This window comes from Triturus cristatus, chromosome 12 (assembly GCF_964204655.1).
Source record: "Triturus cristatus chromosome 12, aTriCri1.1, whole genome shotgun sequence".
In the NCBI taxonomy this organism is placed as follows: Eukaryota; Metazoa; Chordata; class Amphibia; order Caudata; family Salamandridae; genus Triturus; species Triturus cristatus.
This window is the reverse complement of record NC_140595.1, coordinates 302,770,311-302,788,485: the sequence shown is the minus strand read 5'-3', so window position 1 is coordinate 302,788,485 and position 18,175 is coordinate 302,770,311. Positions and strand designations below refer to the sequence as shown.

The 18,175-nt window shown below is 49.2% G+C and overlaps 1 protein-coding gene across 7 annotated transcripts in view; it reads right to left on the bottom strand.

The window, feature by feature from the left end:
- LOC146775930 (receptor-interacting serine/threonine-protein kinase 2-like) overlaps positions 1–18,175 on the bottom strand; it is a 765,942-nt gene that overhangs the window by 148,722 nt on the left and 599,045 nt on the right. For all 7 annotated transcript variants that reach the window (XR_014972009.1, XR_014972010.1, XM_085637723.1 and 4 more), the window contains one exon: positions 4,944–5,135. Coding sequence is in view for 5 of the 7 variants with exons in the window: in XM_085637723.1 (XP_085493849.1) it covers positions 4,944–5,135 (192 nt within the window). In the remaining 2 variants the exon portion in view is untranslated. The remainder of the gene's footprint in view (positions 1–4,943; positions 5,136–18,175) is intronic.

Below are 18,175 nucleotides of genomic sequence, written 5' to 3'. Positions count from 1 at the left end.
TATGTGTTGGCTGTTCTGCTTTGGGCTACTTTGCCACACATACAAAGAAACAAGCACAAATAAATGTTTTTCATCATCAAGTCATCGGCCTCTTTACAAGTCATTTTTCCTGGATATAAGTGTGTATGAAAATGGTGATTATTTTTTAAAACCTAAATATATAAATTACATGTATTAAACTGTTTATTCCCAATTTCTATTTAATTATGCCCACTCTACCAAAAAATTTGGAATCCATCCATTTTATGAGGGATGAGGATCATGCCCTCACTGCGGATAATTACAGAAGTACCATAAAACATTATTGGAACATTAGGATCCCAAGACCCCTCTACTGCAATACTCCAACATAAAAAAGCGAATGGCGTGATAATCCCATTACAAATAACCTGCGGTTCAATGCAAATGCTGTCGAGTTTGAGGTATCAGCGGAATTTGTCATTTCTTAAGAAGGATTACTGGCCCATTGGAATTATGTGAATCTTAGAGATGGAGATGTATGAGAATCATAGATTTCCCTGGCATAAGCCTGACAATTCTTGAATATGGATCACAAATGTTTTTAATGCAATTACTTGTCTTTGTATTGGACATTTTGGCAAGAAGACACAAGAATGTGGTTATTGACCTATTCATTGTTAATATATCATCTTTAAAAGCATGCTATTCGAAATTACACCTATTTTGTTTTTTAAAACAGAATTTTATTGAGTTTCAGAGCACATACATTCAAGTCTGTGGTCCCCGAGATGAAAGGGGAGAAAGTCAGCATACAGTACTATAGATAATATGACAATCAAGGCACAATGTCATACCCAGCCCCCCCAGATACTGGTGCTGCAGCTCAGCCCGTCAACAGGGTTGATGCAGTCCGATGTGTGAAGCTACAAGAAGAACTCCTGATCACCTCCCTCCCCTCCCACACCTAACACCCCCAACAAAGCCCCTCTACCCCAACCACCCACCCAAGCATGTCGCCAGATACAACAGCAGCCAGAAGGCAGTCAAATCTCCCGCACCACCTATCAGTCTCCCTCCCTCGAAGGTCCGGGTAGCACAGGTGCCTGAGACCCAGGGGGAAGCCTCCCGCTACACTCATAGGGATCGCAGTGCTCATCATACTCCCACAGGCAGGAAGGTCGTTCAAGGGGCCCCCTCCACGCCCCTCCCCTCCAGTGCATCCTCCTCATCCAAAGCAGGGTGTTTGACCAGGTCCAGGAGTGCCACCTATGCCCGGGCCATTTCCAAGGACTTCAGTCCCATTACGCTGAGCCATGCAGAGCCTATAGTTCCCCTCGATTTCTGCCCACTTCACTAACTCTTTATTCCATAGCACTAGGTTAGGCCCCTGCCTCGCTTTCCAGTGGGAAGTAATATCTCTCTTAGCTAAGACCAACCCTAGGTCAATGAACCTGCTGGTAATCTTAGTTTTTGCTGTGTGGGGGAACCAATGTAACAAGCAGACCCCCGGAGTAACAGATATCTCCCTCTGCGTCACAGCCAGCAGGACAGCCATCACCCCTCTCCAGAAGTCTCCCACCCACGGACATTCCCAAAACATGTGGAGAAAACTTGCCCCAACCTGGGCACACCGGGGACAAGTGGCATCCACCCCAAAATATAATATTCAGCAATCTTACCAGGTGTGAGGTAGGCCCTATGAAAAACATAGAACTGAATGAGCTGGAAGCGCGCATTCCAAGAGCATTTCACGGCCGTTCTACACTCATCTCCCAAGGTCTGTCTGCAATGGGCTCCCCCAGACCTGCCTCCCACTTGAGGCGCAACGCCGTCAGGGGCTGCCGCAGATCACGGGTGATTCGGCGGTATAGACAGGTCACCGCTTTAAAGGTTCCCGCGGCCATCACCACATATTGACATGCGAGAGACGTAGCTGGCTCCAATAGTCCCCCTCCCCAGTGCTTTCTGACAGCCGCCGTCAAAGCCGCGTGGAAGAGAAAGTCCCCTCGCGGGAGATCATGTCGTTCTCTAAGATCAATAAAAGTTAGAAGGTTACCGTCCTCATAGAGGTCCCCGAGCGCCATAACCCCTGCCTCCTCCCAGGCCAACAATTGACTCCAGTCCCCCTGTGGGGCAGCGCCTCACACATCCGCAGCGGGATCTCGGGCGCATACGGAGTCTTGACATGTGTCCTCCTGGCCAAACGTGTCCAACACTGGCTCACTGCACGTAAATCCGGCCGCAGTAAGACACCTCTCAGCGGGACCCATAACAACACGCAGGAAAAGTGATGCCAGTTCGGGTCCGACCCATCTTGTTCCTCTGTTCCTCCGGGCACCGGATATGGCCCGCCACCCACTTCGTAAACCATTGAAGCTGTGCAGCATGGTAATAGGCCTCCAAGTCAGGTAGCGCAAGGCCTCCCTCCTCCCTGGGCCTCTGGAGAGTGGTCAGGGCTACTCTCCGTCTCCCAGTTCCCCAAATAAAGCCCGTAATCAAAGTGTTAAGCTGGGCAAAAATTTTAACTGGAATCCAAACAGGAAGTGTCTCAAAATAATAAAGAAACTATGGGTTGGGCGGAATTTGCGAAATTCACTTTTGCAAATTATCGCGAAAATGTTAAAAATCTCCGCAAACACGCGGAAATATCGCAAAGATGCGGAAGTTTTATCCCCGCCCGTTCGCGGTATTTTCTGCATGGTCGCGGCTTGCCAACTTACCCATGTGGTTGCTCGCGGGCGCGGCCATCTTGTTTTCACTTGTCTCGCGGTGCATGATCGCATGAATTAAGACGTGATCGCGCGACGAATGACGTCACTGCGGGCGCAAACTGTCCCGAGACAGCGCAAATGGCTACCAACAATCCAACATCTCATGGAGAACGCGACCGGATCGGGAAAACTTGTCAGCGAACGCGGGGATTCAGGTAAGGCGATCGCACGCACACGAGAATGTATTATTTTACAGCGCGAGCAAGCAAAACATTTCCGGTAAAATGCGGATTGCGGAAATTTTGACATTTTCGCGCTCTCCGTGGAACGCCAAAATGTCAAATTATCGCAATTTCCGCGACGGAATGGAATTTTAGCCCAGGCCTAAAAGAAACCAGGGCAGTACGACCATCTTCACCAATGCCACCCGGCCCGCAACCGAAAGAGGAAGGGTCCCCCCAAAAGAAAAGTAGTCCCTTGCTCCGCTCACCGCCCGCCCCACGTTACTCTCTATAAGATCTCCTGGATCATGATAGATTTGAGTCCCCAAGTACGGCAAACACCGACCTTCCCACGGAACGTCTCCTGCACTCGGACGGTCTACCCTGTCAGGTCTAACAGGAAACAAGCACGACTTTGTCCAATTCACCCGGAGTCCTGCCACCCTCCCCAAGGTCTCCATTAGGGCCCTCGCACCCCGCAGAGCATCTCCAGCGTCTGGCAGGAACATGAGGAGATCGTCCGCATATAATGCTATATGCTGCATTCGCCCCTCAACCAAAAGTCCCGGGAAGTACTGCCCCGACCGGGCGTGGGCAGCCATGGGCTCCATCGCCCGAGCAAACAGTAAAGGGGACAACGGGCACCCATGCCTCGTCCCCCGAGCAACTGTGAAGGCAGCAGAAATCAGGCCCCCCGTCCTCACTCTGGCAGTGGAAGCACTGTAGAGCATCTGCGTTCACTGTACAAAGCAGTCACCCAAACCAAATTCCCGCAGGACGTTAAAAAGATAGGGCCACTCCAGGCTATCAAATGCCTTTTCAATATCGATCGCAAAAATGCAGGCCTCATCTTTGTCATATGAGTCGAACCCCAAAATACGCAGAAGACGGCGCACATTAATCGCGGTATTTCTAGAAGGAATAAAACCAGCTTGATCCGTGTGGATCAGGCTCGTCATATGGGGCATCAAACGACTGGCTAGAATTCGGCTTAAAATCTTGTAGTCAAGATTAAGCATCGCTAAAGGCCTATACGAAGTGCGGTCCCAGGCAGGCCTGCCTGGCTTGAGGAGGGGGACGATAAGGGCCTCACGGGTGGAGGCAGTTAGGGCACCTTCCTGCCGTGCCTTATTGTAGAGCGGCACCAAACAGGGAGTCAATACGTCTACGTAGGCTGCATAAAATTTAACGGGAAGCCCATCAGTGCCCGGCGTTTTGTTTCTGGCCATATGCTTTATGGCGCTGCGGACAGTCCAGCCTGCTCTAGAAACTCCTCGTCACCCGGGAGTCCAGGTACCAAACCTACTCCGGTATAATACTGTAGGAAACAGTCGTTGATGCCCTTTTGGGAGTACAGCACCTCATCCCCTTGGTCTCTCAATTCCAGTATCATTGTCCCCCTGTGCGCCGGATTGGCCAACCAGGCTAGCAATGCCCCAGCCTTATCGCGTTCCACAAACGCCTTGTCCGAGTAGGCCTTAAAATCAAAGCATCGCAGCCTCTCTATTTGCACTGCTAGTTCTTCCCGAGCTTCCAGCAACTCCGCCTGGCGTTCCGGACGCTCCCTCTCAGACTCAAGCACTGCCTGTTCTGCCTTAAGCACGTCCTGCAGCAGCACTTTGCGCATTCCCACCACCTCCCCTATGCAGCGCCCCCTGACTACCGGCTTAAAGGCATCCCACTCAACCAGCAGCGATGATGCTGTATTAGTGTTAGTCCTAAAGTAGTCGTCGATGGCCGATCCTATAGTAGCACGGAACACTTGGTCTTCCAGAGTGTCAGGTCGAAGTCGCCAATCGAAATGACATCTATGCTTTTCTTATTTCCACTCATGTTTGACTGACTCCTTGTTTTTTTTTCTATTTACTAACTATTTGATAAATATATGTTCAAGGCAAAATGAGATTCTCAGTAAAGAACCTGCATATGTGTCTCTAAATCCAGTGTGGTAACAACATCAGGTGCCTTTCCTTATCCTAGGCACCTCAAACACAAAGGTGGCCGTTCATCTTGGCAGCGTACTTTTATGAACAGCTGGTTTAAGACTGACCTGTAGAAGTCTCCGAGTGCTGATTGCTTGAACCGTTTTGTTGAACCATACGCCTGGACCCAGGAAGCTCGGCAGTCCCTGTGCTCCTCCCACATGTAACTGCTTCCGCGTGGCCTGTCCTACAAATGCTAGTAGGAGGAGTGGAAAAAGACGCCTGTAGTGCTGGCCCTCGACTGCAAGGCACTGAACTACCTAGAACAGGAACAAAAAATGTATAAGCCCAATAGCCTGAGAAACGTACACACAATATTACATAACATACTGATGCCTATATGTTGATGGTACAGTGACAATGACAAAGCAGACAACCTGCAAAATTGGAGAAACCTGTGGAGGTTATAGCCTCCCTAGGTTGTTTCAATTAAGGGGGATACTTCATAAAACAGCTGCCCAAACGTCTGAAGATATAGGTGTGACATCTAATGCTCTAATTTTGGTTAAATTCAACCAAGCAAGTTAGCAAATATTCAGGGCATTAATCCACAACATAGTTTCAAATTTGGCTGGTAGTGCAGAAGTAATTTTAGAAAAGATCCTTAAAATTCCATAATTCGAGTAGAATTGTTAAACAGGAATTCCGTTTGAGACACTAACAGCATGATGATGATTGTGAGGATTTGGGTGTAATATATGTAATGGCTGTTTAGCCTTACAGTGGAATACACTCACAAACACTGTCTTGGGTCCAGTCAGGCTCATTTGAACAACCTTAAGCTCAACCCAGGGTAGCTATGGCTTCAGGCAGCAGGGCTTGCACACAGGAGGTTAGTTTAAAGCATTTAAAAGTACCCAACAACGAAATAAGAAAGCCACACAACACAAAAGAAACACAACATCAATTTACAAAAATAGATTATAGTGTTAGGAATTTGTAGAGTCCTGGATGAGCAAAATCCACCAGACGGTTCCAGAGATGCAGATTTTTAAAGGTTTTATCATTTTGTAGTTCAACCACAAACAAGCATTGGTCAATTTAAAGTTTGCAAACTTTTCAAAAGTTTGCAACAGTTAATTCGGCTACTCCGTTCTGGTTTGGGTGACCAAATCCGATGGGAAGAAGGTCTGGGGGCTAATGGGGAAGATTTGGACAGTAACCCAGCCACCAGAGCATTTTCCAGTTCAGTTACAGCCTTTACAGTCCAACCACCATAGACAATAATGGAGTGGTCCTGATGCTGAGGATACAGGATGAAAAAATTATCAAGGATGCTACGGTTGCTGTGAGGTCAACAGGGATGTCTTTGTGGTGATTTCTCGGCCCATGGGTCTTGTTGGGTGACTTTGGCCACAGAAGTCGGGGTCCCACAAAGTCCGCTTCAAGACTGTAGAAGGCCAGCTGCAGCTGGGCTACCAGTTTCCGTTCACAGCAAAATCATTTAGTGGGGCCTAGTGTCCTCTTGGGCGACTAATCTGGACTCTGACAGCACTTCCAGGTCTGGTTGACTTGGGTGCAAATTTTGGCCATTGAGGATCGGTCTCTTTGGGTGCCTAGCATCAGGTAGCAGCAAATCTTCTATGGTGGCTAGCAACTTGGTGGTTTGGGCTTCTTCAATGTCCCTGGTGTTGTTCCAGGTGGCCAGCCAACTGACCCTTGGAGTCACTGCTTCGGTCTGGGACTAGGGAGCGACTTTGACCCGAGCCAGGAGCCACAGGTGCAGTCCTAACTTCACTAGCCCAAGGTGCAGCAGGTGCAGTCCATCAGACGGTGCAGCTTCTCTTTGTGCGGTCCAAGGGGCTACAGGGTAGTCCTTCTTCTGTCCTTGTACCGATATGATCTGAGGACAGGGGTGCCATATTTATCCCAGGAAAGGGCCATGAGGGGACAATGTGGTCACTAGCCATGGGCTACCAAGTCCCCTCCCTCTTGGTGACAACTTTCCAGTGATGTGTGGCATCCGGCAATCACAGAATGCACTATTCTGGCCACTCTCAAGATGTCTGAACCTTTTCTCAACTGTGATTAGCTTGGTAGCCCAGCCTAGAGTTGTCGCCATCTAAGGGCTACACGCCCACTTAAAAACCGGTTTTGACACTGGTCTTCCCTCTCTGTCTCGGTCTCCAGGCTGTCTACTCAAACAAAGGGAAGCCCCTCAGGACTGTTATCGCCATTTGCCCACCAAAGGAGACTTCGCTTTTGAAGCTCGTCTTTTGTGCTAACACCCTGAGTGGCTTCCTGCAAGGGGGAGGTAACACCTAATAATAATAATAATCTTTATTTAGATATAACACAGATATCTTTAAAAGAATTTACAAAATTCACAGTTAAAAAAGAAAACCAACTGTTTTAAGATACGATACACTGTTATATGTTACGCGGACTATAAAAATACAACATACATATTAAAAACAAGGCAGTGTTCTGTGGAATGGGATTAGATGTGTTGATCTATCACTTTGCAGAGCATGATAGACATTTCATTTCTTCTTCTCTAAATTTTTTATTAACAAATCCTGTTTTGCATAAAGTTACGATATACTTGTTGAATAAAAGTTATTAAACCCAGGTTTAAGTCTTTGTTTTCAGGGTTCAGAGCCACAATAATGGCTTGCCTACATGTCCGAACACCCATCCTATTCCACTCTGCTTTAAGTTTGCACCTGCGTTGGGAATTAAAAGCTGGACAAAGACAAACTACATGTAAGAGGGTTTCTGCTGTCTTGCCGCACCCTCTGCAGATTACATTCTCCGCCATACGTCGCCAGGGGGGCAGATCTTGCAAAAAACGCCAGTCACCCATCCTGATTGCCATAAAGCTACGTTTTAAGTAGAGTGAATATGTGCAAGACAGATAAGTTGCAGGGGCTAGCCGTCTGTAAGAATTTACAAGAGCCCAAGCATGACTACGTTTGGTAAAGAGTGCCTTATCCATTATGAGAGAACTTATTCTCACACATTTTTTGATGGCAATTTTGAATGCTACCCGGCTGGGGTTGAGGGCCCATAGCTCACTAGCCGACATTTGATGGATGTAGTCCTTGAAAAGACAACCAAACGTACCTCCAGGGTTTTTCTGGGTGATTTCCAACCAGACCAAAGATTCTAGTGTGCCTCTCCCTGCAGTGGGCTGCTACTGTGTCCAAGCCTGGGAGTCAGTCACACTACTCCCCATGGGGGCAGAAGCGGTCTGTGGGCCAGAGCCCATTTGGGGCAACTGGACCTGCTGGGTCACAGAATGGTAACTTTCTAAAAGTTTCTTCACTTTAATAGTGACATAAAATTTGATCTGGGTTTCAGGTCCGGTTTAATTTCGCAATTAATTTGATACTGTACAGTACCTAGGTAGGTAGTCCCATTCAGAAGTTAGCCAGGCTGAGGCGGATTAACAGACTTCCAAAGGACGCTTCTCCCACAGACCACATGGGACTGCTTACTCTGGAAACAAGATTTACTAGTAATCCGATCCGTTTCCATTGATGCTTCTCTACTAGGACTGCTTTTCATCCTACAGTAAGGACACTGCTCCAATATAGCTGCTCCTTTTTACACACATTCTCGACCACCCTTTCTACCACCTCACTGAACTACCTCAGTAACCCTGTGTTAGCTAATGGGGCTACTTACTTTTGCAAGCAAAATGACAACTTTAGGGGTTTTGACGCCAAGACATATAAAATACGTGTCCTACTTATTAATATACAGCTCCCTGCATTAGGGCTCTATAGGCCTTCCTTAGGGGAGATTTACATATATTAAGGGAAGTGGTTGCTATGCAATTATTGGTAATGGCAAAGTGGAACTGGCAGTGTGACAACTTCCCCTCTAGTCGGCAGTAGCAGGATGGGAGCCATTTTGTCATTTGTCACAAACAGTGCTGCAGCTCTGGGTGGACAGTCTTACATGATCTTGGTACCCTGGTATATTTAGTTTTATAAAATCGTTATTTATATTTTCTCAATAAACACAACAATGCAATTATGGTCCGATTAGTACATAGTAGGCAAAAAGAAATTGTCAACATCTGTTATTGTCCCTCTTAGTCTAACATACATTTATCTATGGTTTCCTCACTACTCATTTTCTTCCGTGTCCAAAGAAGACGCAGGATCAGTTTGTGAACTCGCAGATGTTTGTGCCAATAAATAGGACCTGAAGGGTTAACAAATATCAAATGGTGGAGAAGCTGAGGGTTGCAACTGGGCATATAGTTCACTATTTGCATAACAGTAGGACATGCCAAAAATTAAACATATATTTAGTAACTGATAAGAACACTGGCACTAAGGTCTGGTTAGCAGGCCTCAGGGCACCCTCTGAGTCGAAAAACCCGCAGATAGTAATCCAAATGGGGGCAAAAAGTGGGGGGAAATCTGAAAAAATGCAAAAAGCCTGTTTCCTTGCAATGAAGCAGAGTAATGTGAACTTAAGACAGCATGAGGGCAGTATACATAAAGGTTAAGGCGGACAATACAGTCTTCTTTGGTAAACCGTTAAAGCATATGGGTAGCAATTGCCACTTCGGAAGGCTAGAATTTATGACTTTGTCGGCCAAAGGAAATTTTCATACTGTCGTACAATAGCTGCTGTACATTGAGATTTGTACTGAAATTAAAAATGAAGTGATAATAAACAGGACACACCCCTTTGAGGAGACTAATAACAATGAGCAAAATACTGCAAAAAAACAAACAAAAATTATAACATCTAGTCGAGAAAGGAGAGTGCGGGATAGGTGTGTCATTGTGATTGCTTTCCTCTTTGATGATTCTTAGCAGGGGCACTATAACTTTTTTCTTTAAAATTAGGACCCTTAACATCCAAGTATGTAATTGAACGATTTCGGTCCTAGACTAGGAAATTACCTTTTGTAAAGCAAATGTGGCAGATATTTGAAGATTTGATTGGGTAGTTAGAATTTGCTAATAAATTGGACTGGCTTCCCAGGAGGTATGGGAGCTGTCCATCAGGGGTGATCACTGTTACAATTGGGGAAACTGCATAGGAGATGTTGGAAAGGGTCCTTCTTTATCAACTTGTGTGGTGCCTTTGATTGAGTAAAGCCGCCAGCCCAACTAAAAACTAAATTCTATCCCAATAGCAACAGGTTGAAGGGGAGGAGAGAGAGAAAGCAGAAATGTCAAAGTCCCAGATGTCACTTTAAAAGTAAGTACGAAGTATAATTCAATGACAAGAAACAAGGTGTATTACCTCCCAGATGACAAAGCAGGCGCTATCTAGGTTGATGTGGTCCTTTTAAGGAACTCTTTAGGGGAAGGGGTTATTTTTTCCATTTTAGGTAGGCAGTAGGATGCTTGCTTGTTCCCAGGGTGGCATGAAGAAGTTTAGAGGAGATAGCAAAAGAGATGACATTTTTCAACACTGAATAAAGTTTTGAATCGGTTTAGTAATTACAACATGATAAATTTGAGGCAGATGCAACTACTGATGATTTCATGTGAAACCAGTTATAATATGAAGTACCACCTATCAAAGCACTATAAATTCACTGATACATATAACATAGCTATCATTTTGTACCGTTAATCTTGAACTATTGAAAGAAAATGGAAGAAATCTTGATCAGGCATTATAGGGTCTTCAGGACAACTTCACATAGTGTTTAGGAGCGGATTCTCCTCCAAGTAAAATATTAAAACGTGAGGGCAAAACTGTGTATTTTACTGCACACTAGGATTAGTCACATTAGCAAAAGCCTGATAACAATTAAATTCTATTTTCTAAAGCAAAAGGTTACAATACAAATAATCTTTGGGAAATGCAAGAGGGGAACAACGTATTTTAAGGCTCATTGTCCGGAAAGCATTGGTGATAAAAGGATAGGGTTCCTAGCCAGTTACAAAGAGAGGTTGAGCTCAATGGCCAAATATTTGTAATTGGTCCCTAAGTACCCCATCTCGCCGCAAAGGGCCCTAATTAAGGTTAGTACCAACAGCAAGCACAAGCAAATTTGCTAGATCTCCACACTGTCCAATCAGTGACATGACACCACTCGCAGACATTGTCAGATTGCACAACATCAGTATCATCTCATACGCCAACAATACCCAGCTCATCTTCTCGCTCTCAGCCGACCCCACCTTGATGAAGACAAACTTTCACAACAGTATGAAGAATATCTCAGCCTGGATGAAGTAAAACTGCCTGAAGCTCAACATGGACAAGACCGAAATTTTCATCTTCGGCAAACACACCGCCCTCTGGAAAGACTCCTGGTGGCCGTCGGAACTCAGACTCACCCCCACGCCAAAAGACCATGCCGGCAAACTCAGCATCATCCTCAACAGCAAACTCTCCATCAAACGCCAGGTCAACGCTGTCCCCTCAGCCTGCTTCCACGCGCTCCGCAGGCTCTTCAAGTGGCTCTCCACCAGCAGCAGGAAGATGGTAACACAGGCCCTCATCACCAACAGACTGAACTACAACAACATACTCTATGCAGGCACCATCACCGACCTCATGCAAAGACTCCAGACGATCCAGAATCCAGCCACTAGACGGATTCTCAACCTGCCCAAGAGAACCCACATTATCCAGCACCTGAAAGATCTCCACTGACTCTGGGTCCAGAAGAGATACCACTTCAAGCTCCTGACCCACATCTACAAATCCCTCCACGAATAAGGACCCACCTACATGAACCACTGCCTTCACTTTCAACGACTCCCCCAGAAACCTCCTCTTCGCATACCTCACCCTCGCACAGATCCCCGCATATGTCCCTACAGCGCCGGAGGATGCGCTTACTCCTATCTCGCTGCCAAAACCTGAAACACCTTGTCCCTCGGCATCTCGCCATCGTTGACCGATTTCAGTAAAGGGCTCATGAACTGTCTCTTTGACTGAAGACCCACAGCAAGTGTCTGAATACCCTCTTGGGTGACTAGAGCATGCTCTACAAATGTAAATGTAAATGTAAATGTTGTAGACTTGTAAAGCGCACAGCTGCCCCAGCAACGGGGCGTCCCGGCCCTGTAGACCGCTGGGGAACCCGTCCTGGCTATCCCTGTGAGATGGTCCCTTTCTGGGTATCTCCAAGGTGAAACCAGGCATCCCCGGCGTCTGTGGGGGGCCGTTGTAGAGATGAGGCAAGCTTAATGCCCAGAGTTGCCGAGTGTGTTCCTGGTTAGAGTAGGTACCGAGGCGAGAATTATCGAGTCCGTTTTGACCCTGGTCCACGACCCTGCCGCGTCGGGAATTGAACCCTGGTCCCTGGCCGATTCTCTGCTTACGGGTCTGCCGCCTCTAACTAGTGAGCCACACCTCTCCACTACGACTTGATTGATTGACTGAGTGGTAATTTTCAAGTGACTTCAGTAACCAGTGTCCCATACCAATACATAATTGTTCCAAGCTTGATCTTTGCCTCCATTTACCTGCAACAATACTACCACTAGCTTATAATTCTCCCATGCAATGTGAGCATAATAACCACAACCACCATAAAATCACAGCCCATAACAGACCCATTATAAAAAAAAGAAAAGAATACTTCCTTAACAGACTCATGTCCGTACCGCCAGGGTGTCCACATTCTGTAAGACATGGACCTGTATGGGACTGTAAGTTATTAACATTTTCTATCTGTACTGCCAGTTAGAGCACATTGTTCATGTATGTTTTCCATTTCACTTCCTAGTGCACCAGTGGACAGCTACATTTAGGCAAAACAGTTGTGCTGATAGGATTCAGGAGGAGTTTTGATGCGCCATTTGTTGTTAAGTGCTCCAATGTTTAGACGCTGAGAAAGATTTTACCACCTTTACTACCTATTGTGATTATTAAAGACTTCATAGCCTACATATATGCAGTGTGGTATTGTTACACCTGCAGATTTGGGCAGGCTTGTGAACAATGAATTTCTGGCCTTCCCAAATTTGTGCACAGCGACAAGGTGTACATGGTCTGAACTTGGTACTGTGAAGAGTGAACTATGTGCTCTGCTAGCTCTCCTTGCTCAATCTGCATTTGCAGAGTTGTGCCTCGAGAAGACTGCATTACTAACTGAGGCCATTGCTTCATAGACGCCCCATGGACAGCCGGACCATAGGTAATAACTGTCATAGACATAAAACAGACCCTTTAGGATTTCACGATTTGCAAAAAAATTGTGAAATCAGCAGTTTTGTAAAAAGGCTGCACTTTTTACAAAAGTACCTGCGAAATCCCTTTTATTGTCCCAGCGTTGACCACTGACTCAAATAAAAGGAGGGAGTCAGTGAGCAGGAGAAGTGTTTGTTTACGCACCTGCTGCGTTGCATCCCTCTGCCTGAAGGTGCCTGGAGAACACTGCTGCTGCTCGGAGAGGGACACCAAATGGCAAGTAAGCTTTGTTCTGGCCCAGCAAGATATGCAGTTTCTCTGCTCCTCTTCCCCTGCCCTCAGCACTCCCACCATCCACAGTCTGGAAGTGGATAGTGTGATTGCAGGGGCACTATTTAAAAACAAAGAAAGAATTTGGGGCGCCGCCCGTAGGTATGTGGCAGGACCCGCTGGGGTACTATTTATTTTTTCTAAAAAAAGAAAGAATTCAGCCCTGCCGCCCGTGGGCATGGGGCAGGACCTGCATAGGCACTATACAATTCTTTTTTTTAAAAAGACAGAATTCTGGGGAGGAGCCTAGCGCTTGACCAAGATGGCCGCGTGAGCTTAGAGCTCCCGAGACCCTCGCGCCCTCCGTCGACTATCCTGTCTCTAATCCTGATGGTATGCATGGCACCGTGTTGCTGAGTTGTCAGGGAGGCGATTGATGCTACCCGCGGTCGGATCGCCCATCGGGAACCGGACTTATGACTGGCGAAAGATTGCGGCCTAACTCCCGGAGATGCCAGGGGCTAGAGTTGGCAGGATGCCCGACTCCTAGTTGATCAACAACGGCCTGGTGAGGTGTGAACTGTCGGACGGAGGCCCTCGCTCTTTCACTTTCGGTTTCGTTCCCTTTGTCTGCCCGGACACTGTAGTGCTCTGGGTGGCTCTATAACCCCAGGGACGCTCGGTGGGCTAGTTTGGCAGAACAAGGCGGACCTGCTCACTCTTTATACCTCTCTCTGAGAGGGGACGGTCCTCACTGCATTGGACTGCCTGGAGTCCATTATGTCGGGCAAGGCAGAAGGAGATCGGCTGAAGACTAAGTCCACCAGGCGGGGAACGTATTCCCAAGTCAACAGTATGGACCGCTACGCCCTCCTGAAGACATCGCCGAGTGGATCGAGCCAGGCGCCGGATGCCCAGAAGGAGGACTCGCCTGGGACCCCGGAGCTCTCCCTGCAGGATGTCATGGGCGCGCTTGATGGGATGCAGACCTCGATGGGGAGGCAATTCGAGGCCCTGGCGCATAAGGTGGACGCCATCCTGGTGGATGTCAACTTGATCCGCTCGGACCTGGGCAAGACAAACGAACGCGTTAAGGACCGGGACCATAAGACCACGGGCCTCACTGATGAGGTTGCGGATCTGCAGAACGAGGTCCGGAAGCTGAGGGCCGAGAGTGACCTCGCCGCCCGCCGGTTGGAGGACTTCGAGAGCCGGTCCAGGCGTAACAACGTGCGCGTAATCGGGGTCCCGGAGTCATCGGATGAGGCTTCGGCGGACCTGCTTGTGGAAGATTTGGTTCTCAATCATCTGAAGCCTAAGGGCCTTGGAAAGTTTTTTGCGGTGGAAAGGGCCCATAGGGTGCCGGGCGGACGGCCCAAGGCGGGTGCCCCGCCGCGGCCGATTGTCGCCCGGCTCTTTCATTTTCGAGATCGGGACGCTATCCTGCAAGCTTCGAGGGTGACGGGCCCAGTCCCCTTCCAGAATGCGTCGGTGAATTTTTATCCGGACTTTACCCAGCAGGTGCAGAGACAGCGACAGAGCTTCCTGGGGGTGAAGCGAAGGCTTCGGGAGCGGGACCTAAAGTATGCCATGCTTTTCCCCGCCAGACTACGGGTGGTGCATGAAGATCGGACATTCTTTTTTGACTCTCCTGTTATGGCCGACGAATGGCTGGACGCTTTGCCCCGGCGACGGACCGGGGACGACACAGCTGAGCATGGAGACAGTGGCCGGGATGGACAGAGCTGATAACTCAAAGCCGGCCTGACTTGATTTGACCATATTTGAAGATTTGAACAGAGTGCAGTAACTGTGGAGGGTTGCGGGAGGACGAGGGGTGCTCTTTTCCTCCCTTAGGGTACTTTTTGTAGATTTTTGTTTTTGTAGGGCGACAGGCACACTGCAAGTTGGGGGGGCTTTTTAAGCTGCAGCAGGGGTGCAGGGTGGGGGGAGTTATGGGGAGTTTGAGTTTGTTCTTGGGGGGTTTATTTCTGCAAGGCATGATGATTATCCTCAGGGCTGTTCCATGGTGGCGCCTCGGGTGTGGGATGGGCCTCTTTCCGTTTGAGGATGGGGGGTAGAGGACTAAGTGTTATAAGCTGGAATGTTAATGGTTTGGGGGATCGCATTAAGAGGGGGATTGTTTTGCAATTTCTGAAACGCTCAATGCCAGACGTTGTACTGCTGCAGGAGACGCACCTCATAGGCAATACGTGCTATGCCCTGAATAGGAAGGGGTATAAATTCATTGCACACTCGGGATTCTCTTCTGGGTCCAGGGGTGTGGGCATCCTCGTTAGAGCATCGCTGCCTTTTGAGGTGGACTCCACCATTGTTGACGATAGGGGGAGGTTTGTGGCGGTGGCGGGGCGGTGGGAAGGAAGGACTTTGGTTTTGGTTTCGGTTTATGTCCCGCCGGCCCTGCAGGCCGCCACATTTGCTGAATTGGGCAGGGCTTTGCTGACTCTCCCGGGGGGCATGCTGGTAGTGGGAGGGGATTTCAACGCTGTGGGTTCCGGACTGCTGGATAGATACCCGCCCAGGGACACAGGGGGGGCACAGAAATGGCTTCCAGACCTCCTAGACACGTTTGGCCTGATAGACTGCTGGAGGCTCCGGCACCCCACACAGAGTCAATACACGTTTCACTCCGGGGCGCATGGTAGCCTCTCCAGGATTGACTACCTGCTCACTCTGGCCGCACATGCCTCGTTGATATCCGAGGCGAGGCACATGGCACGTGGTATCTCTGATCACTCGCCAGTGTGGATCCGGCTGGATCTCGGTCGGGAGGGAGGATGGCCCCCATTAACCCTTGGTATTTCCGAGACTCCAAGATGCGCAGCGCCCTGGTAAAGAAGGTAGATAATTACTTTAAGGACAATCTGGGATCCGTGGACTCGGCGATCTCGCTGTGGGAAGCTTTTAAGACCGTGCTTCGGGGGGAGGCCCTCTCCCTGGTGGTGACTGCCAAGAATCGGAGGGATTGTGAAGTGCGGCAAGTGGAGGAGGAGATTGCGGCCCTTGAGGGGGATATGGAGGAGGAGGTCACAGAGTCCTCATTGCATGAGCTTTGCTTGAAGCAGGCGGAGTATAGGGACCTGGTGACGGACGCCGCCAAGACCCTCAGCAGGGAACAACAGGGCCGTCTGTATGATGTTGGAGATAAGGCAGGGAAACTCCTGGCGTGGCTGGACAGGAAGGAACGGGTCAATAGAGTGGTGCCAGAGTTGATTGGAGAGGGGGGAGAGGCGATTGTGGAGCCTGAAGGGGATTGTGGAGTGTTTCGCGGAGTATTTTCATAGGGTTTATTCCTCTGTGTCGGACAGGCCGCCCGAAGACTCGTCTGATCTCCTCCGTGATATCGAGTTGCCCTGCCTCTCTGACATAGATAGGGACGATTTGGATGGCGACATCACGGTTGACGAGGTGGCGGGGGCGATTCGCGCGTTGAATTCGGGTAAGGCCTCTGGACCGAACGGACTGCCGATCGATCTGTACAAACTGTTCCCGGATAGGGTCGCCCCTCACCTGCGCGCCATGTTTTTGGAGGCGCGGGGAGATGGGATCCTTCCGTTGGATCAGCGGCTGGCGTCGATCGTGGTCATACACAAAGAGGGTAAACCCCGAGATAGATGCGCCTCCTATCGGCCCATTTCACTCCTCAACGCTGAGCCGAAAATTCTGGCCAAACTCCTGGCTACCCGTCTGATTAGGGTACTTGGCGATCTGGTCCACCCGGATCAATCTGGCTTTATCCCGCACCGAAACACAGCATTGAACCTTAGGCGTCTTCATGGCGTCATCGCCAGGGCGGGCACGCTGCGTGAACCGGCTGTTGTGGCATCTCTCGATGCCACGATGGCCTTTGACACGGTGAAGTGGGCATATTTATGGGCCGTGCTGGCCAAGTTTGGTTTCGGTCGCGGGTTTGTGAGTTGGGTCCGGTTGCTGTACAAGGGGCCACTAGCGAATGTTGTGGTGAATGGTCGGGCATCTGCTCCGTTTCAGCTTGGAAGGGGTACTCGGCAGGGCTGCCCCCTGTCGCCTCTGTTGTTCGCCCTCGCCCTTGAACCGTTGGCTGCGTGGATACGTTGGCACCCGGATATACGGGGCCTTCGGTGGTCGCCTGATCACGAGGACCGTATTTCGCTTTATGCCGACGATATCCTGCTGTATCTTGCCTCACCAAAGAAGTCACTTATAGTGGTCTGTGACGTACTCGCATCGTTCGGTAGGAACTCGGGGCTTGTGATTAATTGGGGCAAATCATACTTGTACGTTCTTAGTGGCGAGGTCCCACCGATCCCTAGAACATGTTCGATACAGGTTGCCCAGCAAGGTTTTGTGTATTTGGGGATTTTTATATCCATGGATCCTGTTGTGCGCTATGAGAGGAACCTGCTCCCCCCCTTGGCACGCTTGAGGAGAGATGTTGAAGGTTGGCGGAGGCTGCCGCTCTCCCTTGTTGGGCGTGCGGCCCTGTTCAAAATGATGTCTCTTCCCCGCTTCATCTACGCCCTCCAGAACACCTTGGACTGGGTACCGGCCAAATACTTTCGGGAGGTCGAAGGCCTCCAAAGGACGTTGCTGTGGGATGGGCGGCCGCGAATAGCTATTTCAAAGTTGACGCTCCCATGGTACGATGGGGGCATTGCGCTCCCAGACATCCGACGGTACTATTGGGCCACGCAGTTGAGCGCGATCAACCATGGGTTTTACGGCCCTGCCCTCAGCCCTGGGTATGCCATGGATAGGTGACTGCTGCGCGGCGGCAACTACTACAGGGCGTTGTATTCGCGGTCCCTAGACTCGTCCCTCACGGGGCCCACAGGTGTGGCGGTGCGCGTATGGAAGATGGCGACCGACTCGCTGGGCTGGAAGGATAGGCTAACCCTCGCTACCCCATTGTTTGAATCGGAAAGGTTGGGAAGACTCTGGCATACGAAGGGCTTTGATAAGT